Source organism: Dromiciops gliroides, chromosome 4 (genome assembly GCF_019393635.1).
Source record: "Dromiciops gliroides isolate mDroGli1 chromosome 4, mDroGli1.pri, whole genome shotgun sequence".
NCBI classification, from domain to species: Eukaryota; Metazoa; Chordata; class Mammalia; order Microbiotheria; family Microbiotheriidae; genus Dromiciops; species Dromiciops gliroides.
The window spans coordinates 282,023,044-282,039,617 of record NC_057864.1 but is presented as its reverse complement, the minus strand read 5'-3'; the positions used below and the strand labels follow the sequence as shown (position 1 = coordinate 282,039,617).

Sequence of the window (16,574 nt, the reverse complement as noted above, 5' to 3'; positions counted from 1 at the left end):
GAAAATAGGAAATTCACTTTGGTGACTATGTCATTGATAGATTAAAGTGGAAAAAGACTTTAGGCAGGGAGAGCAATAGTCCAGGTAAGAAGTGATAAGAACCTAAATTAAGGTCGTAGAGGGATCAGATGTGAGGGATGTTATAAAGGTAGAATTGTTAAGATTTCACTGTAAAGAAAGAGAGGAATTTAGGATAACACTGAAGTTGGAAATCTGGGTAACTAGAAAGATGTTAGTGCTCTTAATAAATATAGCAAAGTTTGTCAAGGGGTGATTTGAGAGCAGGGAAGAAAATGTAATGAGACCTTTAGTGAGGATCACAACCCATTAATGTCATTTATCCTGTCCAATTGAAATGAAGAAGGGGGTGGGCAGAGGTCTTTCACCAGCTACTGCCCCTGAACAGAGAACTACCCTCTGAGGGGCACCTACCACAGGTACAGATCTGTGGTCTAAGGATCAGGGAGATATGCTGGGATCTGGAGGGAGGGATATTTCCCCAGTGTTATGAACACAACTGCTGCTGTGGGTGCCTGGTAGTTGTTCTATTCACAAATAGGGGTTGGGACCTGTAAGGGCCAAATTTAGTATGAGAAGAGTTAATTGGGTGGCTCGCCTTAATATTGGGGTAGAAAAGAAACAACCTCTTTCAAAAGCACAAAACACAGGTTTATTAATGGTAACAAGTTTAAAACACAAGTTTGATTCATAGAACTAGAAACAATGTATACATCTCTGGGGTTAAAAAGGCCCTAGGCACCCGAACCTGCCTCCAGCCCAACTAGCTCAAAAAAACAAACAAACAAACAAACAAAAACAAAAACAAACAAAAAAACCACACACACAAACTCACCAATACCCGAAATCTGTAGCTCTAAGGAGAATTAGTTTTGTAGTCTCTTCCAAAGGTCAAACACCAGCAGCTCCTCTGACTGTCCTGCCTTCCTTCCCCATTTCTCTCAGAACCCTCTCTAACTGTAACTAACTGAATCTAACTGACTCCCACAAGAAGGGGAGGCACAGTTCTTAGCCATGCTGAGTCTCCTATTGGCTCAGCCCACCCACATGGGCTGTCACCATTATAATCTGGCCAAACCCATGTGGGCATGGAGAAGCTATTAGAGGAGCTATTAGTTACTTAGTTTCAGTAAATGTTCCCTGTGGTCAGAGCTCCACTTGTTTGATCAATTATCTCCCAAAGTACACATCCAAGATTGCATTTTTTCAGTGAGACTAAAATAAGGCAAAGATAGGATTATGAAAACCCCAAATCACAATTAATTCCTTACAGACCTTATATAGCATCAGGAGGGTCAGAGTCAGGTTAGGGCTAGAAGAATAAGAGTGGATTTGGCTATATTGGAGATAGCCCCATGACCTGATATTGCTTGAAGTGCAGAACAGGACCTATCTTTATATCCATTCATTGGTTGATAACATACCCTTTTGCCATCTTTCACTTTAGAAACCACTGGTCTAGAAAATCAGAACTGTGATTGATAGGGACAACTACATGAACCTGAACAATTCACTTATCTTCCCTGGACCTCTGTTTCCTCATTTTTAAAATGAAAGAGTTTAAGGGGGTCATCTCATAGGTCCCACTGAATTCTATGATTCTCTGCTTCACTTTTTCAAAAATTTTCAACACCTAATATCTTATGCTTTAAAATCATTGTGTAAGAAATGGCTCTCTTTAGTTCCTATATTTTTCACCAGTGAAGAATAAATAATATTTTGTGCTACTATATCTGCATTTTCACCTAAACAAATGTTAGGCAGAAGTAGACCAAACTTGAAAAAGCCTTTAGGAGTGATTGAGGTTAATTGAGACAGGAGAAGGAAGTGCTTCTCAAAGAAGAGGAGGCAGAGATCATAGTTCTACAGATATATTACTATTCATACTCATGCACAGTTTTCTCTTTTTTCTCTTTTATTTCAACAACTCTGTAAAGAGATTGCTTGGAAGGATTTACTGGTTGTCATCAGGGTTGTTCGCTTTCCATGGCACTCCAAAGAGCAATTCTGAACTTTTTTACCACCAAGTTTTCAAGTTTCTGGCACCTTTTGTTCCTTGCTATGCCAAAAAAAATCCTGAATGTTTATACCTGACCTTTTGTTTCTTAAAAGAGACCTGTGCGTTTTCTTTAAGATATCAACAGTACTATCATAGACTCATTAGGTTGTAAGGTCAACTAATCCATCCCTTCTCAGATAGCATCACACTTAAATAATTCTAAAAGGATGATATTTTTTTTTCTCAGAAGCCTTCAGGGGATCATGAAATCTCAGAATTTGAGTTAGAAGGGACTTCAGAGATTGTCTTGGCTTGCCTCGCTGAATAGAGTCATCTCTTTTATGTTCCTGACAAATAGTCCTCTAACCTTCACTTAAAGACCTTTATTAATAAGGTGCTAACTATCTCTTGAGTCATTTTATTGTCTTTAGGGATAAAGACTTGGAGCTGTAATTCTACAGCTAAACTGGTGAAAGGAAATCTCAAATGAGGAAACTCCCTATACCAGTGCAGGTTGTCACCTTCCTGGCAAGTTATATTCTCAGTTGCCCAGATCACTGAGATGTTAAGTGACCTTACTGGGATCACAGCTCTTTATTTGTTTTTAAAACTTTAAAACTTTTTACAGACTAGACTCAACTCATACTTAAGTCATCAACAAGCATTTATTAAGCATTTACTATATGCCAGGCACTTTACCAAGCTGGGGGACACAAATACAAATAAAAAGAAAGTTCCTGCCCTCAGGAAAGCTTACTTCTTTTTTTTTGTTTTGTTTTGTTTTTTAGTTTTTAGTTTTTTTTTTAGTGAGGCAATTGGGGTTAAGTGACTTGCCCAGGGTCACACAGCTAGTAAGTGTTAAGTGTCTGAGGCCGGATTTGAACTCAGGTACTCCTGACTCCAGGGCCGGCGCTCTAACCACTGTGCCATCTAGCTGCCCCTAGGAAAGCTTACTTCTAATGTGAAAAGACAACACATAAAAGAGAGCAAGAAGGGGGGGGGGGAAGGTTGGGATGAGAACGTATCCCTGCAGAGGCAGGGTGATAAAATCAAAAGTCCAAAAGCAGTGCCAGGAGAAGGGGGGAGTGGAAGCTAATGAATTGGGCCCCTATGTACTAGATGTACTCTTGAAGAGCTGGGGCTACCTTTCTAATGCTCTCAGATTTGGTTTCTTGTGTGTTGTGTTATCCCCAATTATCAGTCACCAATTTGAATTTTCTCCCCTGTATCATAGATTGCCTTTGTACATAATACCCCAATATCATGTTGACCAAATAACATCAATTAGCTCTTACAAAGGATGTTTACTGAGAAGATACAGCAAAAACCAAAGTACAGACATATTTCTACACCTCTACCACCATGGTCCTTTGGGAGATTAAATTCAAACTTAAAGCAGTTGCTATAAAGTGGCCCACCAAGTTCATTTCCAAGTGGAGCAAAGTCAATCTACAAGTGATTTTCCCCTCCATAGAACATGGGACCTTTGTTGCCTTAAGTCTGCTGGTACAGTGGATAAAGCTTAGCTGCCAATAAATTCAGGTATGGGCTCTAGTTCCTGGGCTTCTGATGGCTTCTTCTTCCTACTTTTCAAAGCTATCCAGGTGACAGTCATAACCAATATTCCATCTCATAATAGGATGGAATAAATACAATAAAGACATAATCTACAGCAGAGCCAGGTGCTGATGGACCATGGGGAAATTGGGAGATAAAATCTTGGGAGCTCTTTCTTCAAACAAAGACTTAAAGTATGTCTTTCATTGGTGGCCACAAACAAAGAAAAAGACCAAACTGGCCATTTAGTGACTTTTGAATGTATTATTCTAGCCCAACAATTAATCAAACCCCATTGCTCTTCACTACATGGTAATCAGACAAGAAATAGTGAAAGAAAATCTGGTATATTCTGATGTCCAAATTGGGTATTGTATCAGGTAGAGCACTCCTCACATGCTTATAATGATTGTGCTCTCATTGGCCAATACTGAGTTACCTACATATAGCTACAGGTTGTGTCTTAAATAAAATTCAAGATACTTGTGGGCAGGAACTCTTATTTTTGTCTTGGTATCACAATTACTAAGAACAATGCATGGCACAAGGTCTAACCTCACTCAGTACTTGCCAATGGATTAAAATAGTTATAGCTGACATACATACCACATTTGCAAACTGTTGTGCATGAATTTCCTCATTTGAGCTTAACCATAGCCCTATGAGATAAGTATTACTATCAGCATTTTATAAATAAGAAAACTAAAGCTCAGAGTTTTAAGTCACTTACCCATGCTCACAATGCCAGTAAGCGTCAGTGACAGGACTCAAACCTAGATCTTTCCAACTCCAGATCTCTTTTTAGTATACCTCTGACTCACATGCTGTTATTAACATACAACTCTAGTTGTTATGAAAGTTTTCCTTTCATTGACCCCACACCCATCCCTCTATAACTTCTCCTCATTGGTCTTAGCTCTGTTCTGTAAGACAATCTCATTTTTCTTCCACATATTAATCCCTTTAAAATTTAAAGAGCATGACCTCTCTCAGCAGAGTTCTGGAATGTTTATCAATACTCACTGTGAAAAAATTCTACTTCTGGTAAATGGTTTAAAAAAAAGTCCAATAATCTGACCCTACTAGCTCCATGCAAAGAATTGTCATAAAATGTTATTATACTTCCTCCCCCTGCCGTTGCTTCCTCTCACTATCTCATGCCTCTCTACTGCCATTCCCTCCTGCCTGTCTTCCTCTCTATTTTTCAGCTCAAGGATGAGAGCCAGAACTAGATAGAGACTATTAAGAAGTGTGGAATAGGTCAAAGAGATTTCTGGGAACTATGATGTTAGAGAGAAGGCTTATTCCAGCAATACAGAAGGATATTTCTAAGTCCATAATCTAGATACAAAATGATCATAAGAGAAATTATTGCCCCTTTTCACTTTCTGAAAACTCATTCCAATCTTTGTCCAGAAAAAAAAATAGATTATGGTAGAAATGTTTATGTACCTCAACTTCATAAAAATAAAATAAAATTTGAACCTTATGCCAAAAAGAGGTTTATACCAAGAAATAAAGGAAGGATTCTGACTATAAATGAGTGCAGACAGAAGAAATTGGAAATAATGGGTATTCTGAGGGAAAAATAAGTTATAGTAATTCAGTAAACATTGATTTAGGATCTATTAGATATAGATGAATGTGTTAGGCCCAGGGGAAAAGAAAACATTTATGTGCTTAATAAATATGTATTGAGTAATTGATTGATAGTCCTAAAGAGTTGACTGGGATGATGAAAAATTTGGTGACTTGCTCAAGGTGACACAGTCAGAAAGTGTCAGAGATAAGACTTGAACCAATGTCTTCTTTTAATTAATTAATTAATTTGTTTGTTTGTTTTATTTTTTTCAGGGCAATGAGGGTTAAGTGACTTGCCCAGGGTCACACATCTAGTAAGTGTCAAGTATCTGAGGCCAAATTTGAACTGAGATCATCCTGAATCCAGGGCCATGGCTTTATCCACTGTGCCCCCTAGCTGTCTCTGAACCAATGTCTTCTTTTTCTTCTTCTTCTTCTTCTTCTTCTTCTTTTTTTTTTTTTTAGTGAGGTGATTGGGGTCAAGTGACTTGCCCAGGGTCACACAGCTAGCAAGTGTGTGTTAAATGTCTGAGGCGGGATCCGAACTCAGGTACTCCTGACTCCAGGGCCGGTGCTCTATCCACTGCGCCACCTAGCTGCCCCTGAATCAATGTCTTCTTAAGCCCAAGTCTGGCTCTCTAGGCATTACAGTATAGTATATCTTATTCTAGATTGTTCTGTGGGAACAAATGCCATATAGAAAATGGGTGGGCTTTTCCCTGTGTCCATGAGTTGAGTTATGGAGGCTACTAAAAACTCTATTCTTTCTCTAATGGGGGAAAATTCCTTGCACATAGATAACATTACATGAAATATGGATTCTGCAGCTATAATCTAAGCTCTACAAAACCATATAATGATAAGAACACACTTCTTGAAACAGATGGCACCTTTTGAACTCTGCTAAATCTTAAAAATGCTAATTTTTTTCATAAACTGCTAGCATGCCAATATGAAAACTGTAAACTTCTCATTCAAAAAAGGCCAAATGGCATCAATTTGTTCTTGCTTTTCATATCTTTTTTACTCCTCTCTTCCTTGTTTCTTAAAAGAGAGAAGCAAAGGAGAAAAGGAATAATATCATTTCATTTGATCCTCATAACAGTCCTCTCAGGTAGGTTCTTTTATTGTCCCCATTTTACAGTTGAGGAAATTGAGGCAGACAAAGATTAAATGACTTGTCCCAGATCATGCAGCAATAAGTGTCTGGGATCTGATTTTTACCTCAGATCTTCCTAACTTAGTGTTTCATCCACTGTGCCATCTTCCTGCCTGAGAAACTTAACCATTCTGAGCATCAGTGTCTTCATATGCAAAATTAAAGGCTTATCAGATGTGATCTCAGTGGTTCTTTCTAGTTCTAGCATTCTGTGATTCTATGATATTTTTTAAAATAAATAGAGAAACAATAAAAGAAGGCATCCTAGAGTGTGTAGCAGTCTTCCTAATGCATAGATTTGAGCATGTTGCTTGCTCCTTTATTCAAAACTCTTGACAGTCTACCTCCATTCCTTTCTTCAAGAATTCTATCACATTACTCTTCTCAGTGCACTTTATATTCCAGCCAAACCATCTGACTTGCTGGTGCCTGAACTCTACATTGTATCTGCTGTCCTTAATCCTTGATACAGGTTGTGAACTATGCAATGATTGGACTCCGTCTTTATTTTCACCCTTTCAGAGCCTTGGCTTCTATCTAGGCTCAGCTAATGTGCCACTGAGAGCTTGTCTTGATTCCTCACCTCCAAAACTTCTAGCAATCTCTCCTCAATCAATCAACAGGGAATTATGAAGTGTCCAATAAAAAGCAGACGTTGTGTTGAATGCTGGGGATACAAAGGAAAAACAAACAAAATAGTCCCTGCTCTCAGGAAGCTTACACTCTAATGAAGAACATGTACATGTATACCAATATATTAAAAAAATACCTAAGCAGGAAAAATACTAGCAGGTAAGGAGACCAGAAAAGGTTTCATGTCAAATGAAATGTTTGATTTGAGCCTTAAAAGAAACTAAGGATTTCTAGTCCTTTTAGGGGATAAAGGATGCATCCTAGGAAATGGCATAGAAACATGGTGTGTCATGTGTGAGGAGTATCAGAAAAACCAGTTTGTCAGGACTGTGGAGTGTGTGAAGGGGAACAATGTGTAATTAAGTAAATTATCTTGTCATATGGCAAATTATTTTCTATTTATTTTTTATATATTCTATTCCAAAGGAACATGTAAGCCCCTTGAGGGTAGAGGCTGTTGTTCTTGTATTTTATATCCCCAATGCCTAGCACAGTTCCTTGAACATAGTAGACATTTAATGAATTCTTATTGAACTGAATTGACTCAGAAATGGAATAAATCTTTCTGAACAAAGTATAGGCAGTATGATCGTGGGTTAGGATTTAAACACAAATCTGATGGGACTCTTTTGATTGAATTAAACTGTCAAGAAAATCAGCCATCCAGTCAGTTCAATTAATTTTTCATGGCATTCAACTCAATTAAAATAGTTGAAGTAGTTGTGTCTATGGTAGGAGTTTATAGGGTGGGTTTTTTTTGGGTTTTTTTGGTTTTGTTTTTTTCTGCACTGGCATGCAAAGCTGATTATAGTGTTTTCCCTAGGTTGGCTTAGGAACCAGGTGAGTGAGTGTCAACCTTCAGGACTATAATACTGTACATGGGGACTTGGAGTCAGAGAGAGTATGTTTTGATCTGGCTATCATTTATGACACGTGTGAGCAAATCATTTAATTTCTCTGGGTCTCAATTTCCTCACCTAAAAATGAGGAGGTAGACTGGATGGCTTCTAAGATCCCTTATATCTCTAAATTCACATCTACATACATATGCCAAGTTGAAGACACTCCAACTAGATATATCTCATTTATCTGGAATTATCTGCTGCATTTGACTCTAAGAGAAAGAAAAAAAATAAATTTAAAGTGGACATTTCAGAGACACATCTTCAGATTTAAAGCATCCAAAACAGAACTCATTATCTTTGCACTTAAGCCTACCCCTCTTCCAGATTCCCCTAGTCCATGGAAATCATTACCCTCCTAACAGTCTCTTAGATTCCCAACCTTGATATTGACCTTGACTCTTTGATCTTTTACACTCCACATATCTTTTGGCTGCCAAATATGGCATTTCTATCTTCCACATCTCCTGACTCTGACCCCTTTTCTCTACTCACACAGATACCACCATCATCTTTTGTCTAGGTTATTGCAACAACCTACTAATTAGTCTACTTGACTGAATTTGCTCTCCACATTTTCCTAAGGGATTTTTCTTAAGTTCACATGTAGCCTAGTCACTTCCCTTCTCAATAAATTCCAGTGATTTCCTATTCCCTCAAGACTATGTACTCTTCTGTTTAGACTTAGTTATTCATAGTCTCATTGTACATTATTATCTTCCCACATATTGCAAATAAACCAAAGTGCCATTTTCTGTGTTCTTCATGCATGATACTCTCCTATGTCTGTACCTTTATACCAGCTGTCCCCTATATCTAGAATTTACTCCTTTCTCAACTCTACCTCATGGAATCCATCTCTTTCAATATTCTGCTTTGTATATTGAGATTTTCCTAATCCCTTCAATTACTAATGCCCTTTGTCTCATACTATCTTGCAATTAGCTAATTTGTGTTTATTTATTTTTATTCTTTTCACATTTATTCTATGAATACTTATTTACATCTAGCTTTTCTCCTTCATTAGAATACAAGCTCCTTGTAGGTAGGTATTGCTATATACATTGTATTTGTAGCCCCAATCCTTAGAATAGAGCCTGGAACAAAGTAAGTACTTAAATACTTGTTGATTACTTGTGAGCTCCATGAGAACTGAAATTGCATTATCTAAACTTTTAATTTTGTCCAGTGCTGAGATATTTACTTTGGATTTTGCCCAATGCCGAAATATTTTCTTCACGTACCACCAAAGACTCTTTGATTCAGTGATACTGACCTCCTTGCTATTCCATGAACAAAACACATCACTCCAGGCATTTTCTCAGTTTCTCCCCTATTCCTGGAATGTTCTCCCTCCTCATCTCTGCCTCCTGAATGTCCTGGTTTCCTCCACGTCCCAAATAAAGTCTTATTTTCCACAGGAAGTCTTTCCCAATCCTTTTTTTATTCTCATGCCTTCTCTCTGCTAATAATTTCCTATTTATCCTCTTATAGCTTATTTGTTCCTGTGTGTTTGCTTGTCTCCCCCATTACATTGTGAGTTCCTTGAGGACTGTTGTTGGGTTTTTTTGTATACCCAGTGGTTAGCACAGTGCCTGGCACATGTTAAGTGCTTAATAAATGCTTATTGAATGACTTATTTGGGGATGGATAGTGTTTACTCCACTTAGCACTTCCAATCTTGGAGGTTACCTGCTCCATTTCAGCTTTGTTGGCCATTAACACTGCAGAGGTCCTGCAAGGCCTACACCAACAGGTGGGACTGTGTTCACTGCTGACCCACTTGGGAGATCAAAGCCTGAAACAAGTCGATGACAGGAGTATCCTTTATTCTTAGTTATCATTTCAAGGTAACACCAGCTTGTTCCTTGGGGAGTTTTCCAACGTGTAGAACCGGGTGTACATGACCCTAAATATGTTTGGGCATTATGGTATGCTTTCATTCAAGGGCTTCTTTGCCCCCAACAGTCAATGCATGACCCTTCTATATTCTTTCTGAGTCATGAGGACATTGGCCACTGGCTTTGAGAAAAACTGCCACATCAGTGTTGGCTCCCTGAGTGGGAGTTAGTCCAATGATAAGCTGAGTGAGTCTACATACTAGAAAGCATTGAGTATAATAAAGAAATACAGGCAGTCTGTCTATACAAGGCTAGGTTCTAGAGGCTCCTGCCAGAGACAGCAATTTCTGATTAGCTTATGATAACCTGATAGAAGCTCAAGAATGGACTTGGGGGGAGGGGGGCATTGAGAGGTTTCTATGGTACAGTCCTAAGCCAGTCCTGAAAACAGCCTGGAAGAGTGCTAAAAAAGTAACAGGATCTGTAAACGGTGACTGTGGCATCTTGCCAACCAATCTCTGCCATTAGCAACATCTCCTAATAGAGAAGACCAAGAAAGATTATGCTGAGAAAGTGTTTTGAGCAATTGGATTACCGGAACAGGTTACCCAGAAAAGCTGCTGATGTCCCTTCATTAGGGGTTGTTAGTGATAGATTTAGGAGACATCAGCAGGTCCTGTTCAGATTGCTGGTTTGAATTACTTTTGTGCTATGACTGTGAGCAGGGCAAAATGACCTTCAAATCCCTCAAAGCCCTATCTCCCTCTGATCCCCAAATAAGTGTATTCTATCATTTTTAAGACAAGCACTTGACATTTTTGCAAAAGGCAACAGGAAGCAAATGAAGGCTTAAGGGCATGCTGTCAATGTAGCAGTTTGGGCAGAAAATCAAAGATTGATAGGACTAGAGAGGATGTCCAGAAGTCATTCAGGGGAGAGCCACAAAGATGACTTAAAGGGTTGAAAAATAAGTTCCATACAGAAAGGTTAAGAGAATTGATAGTATTTAAACTAGAAAGGGGTCATTTAATGATCATCTTTCAGAGAGACAGCTTACTTTAGCCAGAAATGCAACAGAGTATGGTGGGAAAAACATTGAAATTGGAATCAGAAAAAAGCCTTTTCCCACTATCAACTAGTGGTGGGATGTTACTTTGGTGAAATCATTTAATCTCCGAGTCTCAATTTTCTCATCTGCTAAATGGGGCTAATACTACCTATTTCTCAGAATTGTTGTCAAGCTTTCATGGATGTAACAGTTATTTGAAATCATATAGAACTATTTTTAAATGTAATCTGTCATTACGGTTTCCATAAAAGAAAAATTCTCACATAAGGATATTTAACTCATTAGCCTCCATTTCTATTGAGGAAAGAATAAGGCTAGATGAGTTAAATATACATACAGAGATACTTTGATAAGAATATCATAGCAGTAAGAGCCTTGAATTTGTAATCAGTGTACTTGGATCCAAATTCTGCCTTAGCTACTTACTGCCTGTATGAACTTAAGCAACTAATTGGATACAACTGGACTTCAACTTCCCCTGTAAAATTGGGGGTGGAGGGAATGTTGAACTAGATGTTCTCTAAGGTCCTCTCCAGCTCTAAATCTATGGTCTTATGATAAGGTGACTGTGTAGCTGTTGATGAAGCATCAAAGAACCGTCCTGGGTATAACTTTCTGCCATCTCCATGAAGATGGCAATAAAGTAGAAAGAAGGCTATTTCTGGAGGGTTTACAATCAAATTTCCATGTCAATGGACAGCATTGAGCCAATCAGTTACACCAAGACATATGAAAGAAATAATTCTCTAGTGATTCTCTTGGTCATATAGGTTAGCAAGGAAAGAGTAGTTGTGACACTCATCAGTCACTCAAGAGTTACCCTGGCATTGTTGATAGAAATATGACCTCAGGGAACCTAGTTTCTAATCTTGCATATATATTGGCTGAATGATCCTGGACAAGTCACTTAAGGATTCAGAGCTCCAGGCAGTTTTCTAAGGCTATAGGCCAGAAAGCAGGTGCTAAGCTTAATCATTAGAGGGAGTTTCCTTATTGGTATGCCCTACACCCATAAAACCACAGACCTCATCCAAAAATAAACTTTGCTGGTTACAGTATTAGTCACTGGCAGTAAGAACATAAAAGGGAGATGATCCCTGAACAGACTGGACTATCAAAATATTCTAAAACATTTGATAAACTCTTTGGGAGGCTCTCTCAACCAGCTAGAAAGCACTGTTAGTACAAACCATTATTGTTTAAAACCTCTCTAGGGTTATATTGATCCAACTTTCATTAATTTTTACAACAAATATTTAGTAAATGGACATTGTGGGGCACTTTTCTGGGTGCTAGGGATACAACGACAAAAATAAAACAATCTTTTATCTCAAGTAGTTTGTTGTACTAAAAACATAGCATGCAAAAATTAATAAATGGAGGATAATTTGAATGAGAAAAATACTACCAACCAAGGGGTTTCCCAAAGGAAGTGTCATCTAAGTAGAGTCTTGAAGGAACTAAGAGAATATGAGGTAGAAATGAAAAAGGGAAATATTCTAAGCATGGAAAACATGTGTATATGTGCATAGCATAGAAATTAAATGTTAATTTAGGGGAATAGCTAGTGGTCCACTTTGGCTAAATCACAGTACTTATGTGAAAGGGAATAATATGTATTTTTAGCAATACTTTTTTGTTGTTGTTGTAAAGAATTAGAAATACAAAGGATAACTGAAAAAATTATGTATATAAAGGTAATCAAATTATTAAGCAGTAAGAAATTATGAAAGGCATAGATTCAGAAGGACCTGTGAAAAGATATATGAACAGATGGAGAGTGAAATAACCAGAACCATTAGAATAATTTACAGATTGGCTACAACGTTAAAAGGGGGAAAAAACTTTGAAAGGCTTAAAAACAATAATCAATACTCTGGCAATCTACAATTTCAGAAGATAGATGATGAATCAGGCTTCCTACATCTTTAGAGAAAAAAACTGAAAAAAGTGTAGAGTCAGATATATTTTCATTGTTGTTGTTGTTGTTGTTGTTGTTGTTTTATTTGGCAGGGCAATGAGGGTTAAGTGACTTGCCCAGGGTCACACCTAGTAAGTGACAAGTGTCTGAGGCTGGATTTGAACTCAGGTCCTCCTGAATCCAAGACCAGTGCTCTATCTACTGCACCACCTAGCTGCCCCAGATATATTTTCAGATAGTTATCTCTTATAGGGGAGAAATGTGGGTTCTTGTTTGAAGTAATTATACAGACAAGATGTGAGAGAGCAATCATGAGTTTTAAAAAATGAGACATTGCGGGGCAGCTAGATGGTGCAGTGGTTAAAGCACCGGCCCTGAATTCAGGAGTACCTAAGTTCAAATCCGGCCTCAGACACTTGACACTTACTAGCTGTGTGACCCTGGGCAAGTCACTTAACCCCCATTGCCTGCAAAAAACAAAAAACAACCCCCCCCCAAAAATGAGACATTGTTAGAATGTTTGTTTATTAAGAGCTGTTTACCAGGAACTGTGATAAGCACCAGAGATAGATACAATCAAGCAAGAAAATCCCTGAATTCAAGGAGTTTACATTCTAATATGGAAAAATAACATATAAAAGGGAACTAGAAAGGCACCTGAGGGTAAATGCCCATGGCAAAAAGGAGGGTAGGTAACATAGGAAATAATATGGAGTCTGGGTTAGACCAAGATAAGGCAAAAGCCCACCTTTCAGAATTGGGAAACCCAATTTTCTAATGGAGAAGTGGAAATGAAAGGCCATGTAGATAATGCAAAACATGGAGTTGACTGGAAAAAGGAAAAAAAAGAGTATCAGTGAAACATTAACAAAAAGTGACCAGAATAGCACACAGTGAAGTCTTCAAAGGCAAAGATAGTCAGGACAATTATAGAATGACCGTGTTAAATTATACATATTGAAAGTAAGCTGGATTTAATTATTGTGGTTTCATATATAAGAATAATGTATATAAGAATAATCATGTTTATTTTTCCAACATATATTAAGTTCATAATCATAAAAAAAATTTAAAATTAAGAAAGTAATATGAAATACAAATAGAAAGTTAGATAAGTCATTTAAGTTCATTATAGTTAAATAAGTCCTATAAGTTTATTGTAGTTTAGGGTTTAGCAGCAGGTAAAATTGTATTCATTTTAATGTAGGGAGAAGCATTTGAGCTAAGCCTTGAAGAACAAGTAGAATTTCAACCAAAGGAAATGGGAAGAGTTTTCATGGAAGAAATAATTGCATGAACAAGGTTCCAGACTCTATAATGCATGTTTGGGGAAATAAAAGTAACCCACTTTGACTGGATCAAAGAATATCTGTATGGAGTAGTGAGAGATAAGAGTGGGAAAAGAAGTGGGAATAAAAACATAGAGGGCTTTGAATAAAAAGCTAAGACTTCTGGACTTAATTTATTAAATAGTATCTTTCTATGAAATATGAAATATTGAAATTTAAGAGAAACTCAACAGCCATCTGGTCTAATTCATACTAAAAATATAATCTCTATTATTACCTATCCAGCATTAGGTAGCACAGTGGATAGAGACCTCAGCCTGGAGTCAGGAAGACTCATCTTCCTGAGTTCAAATTTGGCCTTAGACACTTATTGTCTGGGTAAGTCACTTCATCCTGATTGCCTCACTTTCCTCATCTATAAAATGAGCTAGAGAATGAAATGACAAACCATTCCATTATCTTTACCAAGGAATCACCAAATGGGGTCATGAAGAATAGACACAACTGAAAAATGACCGAACAAAAAACTACATACCCAATAAGTGATAATCAAATTTTGCCCCAGGTGATTAATCAGAACAGAACTAATCCAGGTTTCATGTGGCTAAAACATCTAAAGTTACAGCCAAAAGGACAAATATTTTCTTTGAAGAAACAAACATATTTGGCAAAATTGGTTTCATCATATAACCAAGTACAACCTGAAACTTTATTCCATGTGACTCTTTAACATTGTGCCTTGAAGCACTTAGTGTAAAAAAAAAAAAACAAAAAATCTACCATGAAGATAATTTTCTGATTATGTGCCATCATTTATCATAGAAGGAAAAAACAGTAATGAAAATTTTATTTTTTTTAGAAATCTAGCAAGTTCCTCCAAGCCAAATCATTATATAAATTGCTAATAGGTATCTTCAATGCAAAAGTACATACCAGGGAGGTCAGGGAAGAATATAATAAGTAGAATTTAGGGCTAAAAAATATGGAAGAGGAGAAAGGCCTGTGGAATACTCACTCAGTAGTCTCATGCCTGTATATCATTAATACCTTCAGGAAGAGAGTTGTCAGGAAAATATAAGCATGAAACAAGATTGTTTTTTTAAATGGATTTGGCAATATCTTAAAGACAGGAAATTTCTAATGACATGGTAGTAACTTTCATATCAGCATCTTTGTACAGTAAAAACAACCAGTTTAGAACAAGAGTCAAAATCATAACCAAATGAAAATTTTAAAATAAGAAACTATAAGGAGGGAAAATCACCTCAGTTAAAAGTCAACCTATCTGAACAAATAATTGACTTTGAAAAATCAGAGCAGGATAAAAGGAAAGGCATTGGCTCTGATTATTAAAATTTCCGGAAGATATTTAATGAATATATATTTTGTTGTTCAATTGTGTCAGACTTTTCTTGACCCTAGGGACCATAGCATACCAGATCCATAACTCTTCCACTATCCTTTAAAATCTTTCCAAGTTCATGTTTGTTGTGTCTATGATGTTATCTATCCATCTAATCCTCTGCCACCACCTTTTCCTTTTACCTTCAATCATAAACTAGTCACTACCAAACAAAAAAGAGGCCAAAAGATTTCAGACAACACCTCAACAAGTAAATACTTGATCTTTCTTGCCAGATAGGGAATCATGACAGCCAATTTAGAACCTAAGTTCATTTGTGAAATATTACAAAAGAAAACAACAGGAGAAAATGTTTTACCTCATAGTAGGGAAAATCAGCTGACCAAAAATAATAACAAACTCTGTAGAATGCTTCCTGTAAAACCCAACTAAACCATACACCTATGGAATCTAGCCAAGCAGTAATAAGAGTACAGTCAGGAAGAGCTAAGTTAAAATCTGACCTATACGGTCCTTTCTGGGATCCAAGATGTCTAAGCAAGGATGTGGTGGGTCTTGTGGAGCCAAGTTCCAAATTTCATTGGGTCTCCCAGTGGGAGCTATCATCAGTTGTGCTGATAATATAGGTGGCAAGAACCTGTACATTATCTCTGTGAAGGGAATTAAGGGAAGATTGAATAGGCTTCCTGTAGCTGGTGTGAGTGACATGGTAAAGGCCACTGTCAAAAAGGGGAAACCAGAGCTCCGGAAGAAGGTTCATCCAGCAGTGGTAATAAGGCAACAGAAGTCATATCAGAAAAAAGATGGTGTGTTCCTATACTTTGAAGACAATGCAGGGGTTATAGTAAACAATACAGGTGAGATGAAAGGTTCAGCCATCACAGGACCTATTGCCAAGGAGTGTGCTGACTTGTGGCTCAGGATTGCATCTAATGCTGGCAGCATTGCTTGATTGGAGAATCAAAGCCCCTTTGTAAAATTGCCTCATGAAAATGTCAACTGATTTACTTTCTTGCTTGCTTTGTGTCTTTCTTTTTCCTTGATTTTTTTCAAAGCAAGCTTGGACAAGTCACTTAACCCCTCTTTGCCTCAGTTTTCTCAACTTTAAATTGGGATAATAATAGCATGTAGTTGTCAGGACTGTTGTGAGAATTAAATGAGATAATATTAGGAAAAAGTGTTTAGCACAGTGCCTAGCTCATAGTATATACTATATAAATGCTTATTCCTTTCTTTTCCCTT

At 37.4% G+C, this 16,574-nt stretch overlaps 2 protein-coding genes across 2 annotated transcripts; both read left to right on the top strand.

Annotated features, from left to right (window-relative positions):
* The first annotated feature begins 15,858 nt into the window (after positions 1 to 15,858).
* On the top strand, positions 15,859 to 16,284 carry LOC122753837 (60S ribosomal protein L23-like). The gene has a single exon (XM_044001561.1). The coding sequence runs from the start codon at positions 15,862 to 15,864 to the stop codon at positions 16,282 to 16,284; it is 423 nt and encodes a 140-aa protein (XP_043857496.1). The 5' UTR covers positions 15,859 to 15,861.
* Positions 15,862 to 16,284, top strand: LOC122755032 (60S ribosomal protein L23-like). The gene has a single exon (XM_044003428.1). It carries the CDS (start codon positions 15,862 to 15,864, stop codon positions 16,282 to 16,284), a length of 423 nt encoding a protein of 140 aa, XP_043859363.1.
* Positions 16,285 to 16,574: the final 290 nt, after the last annotated feature.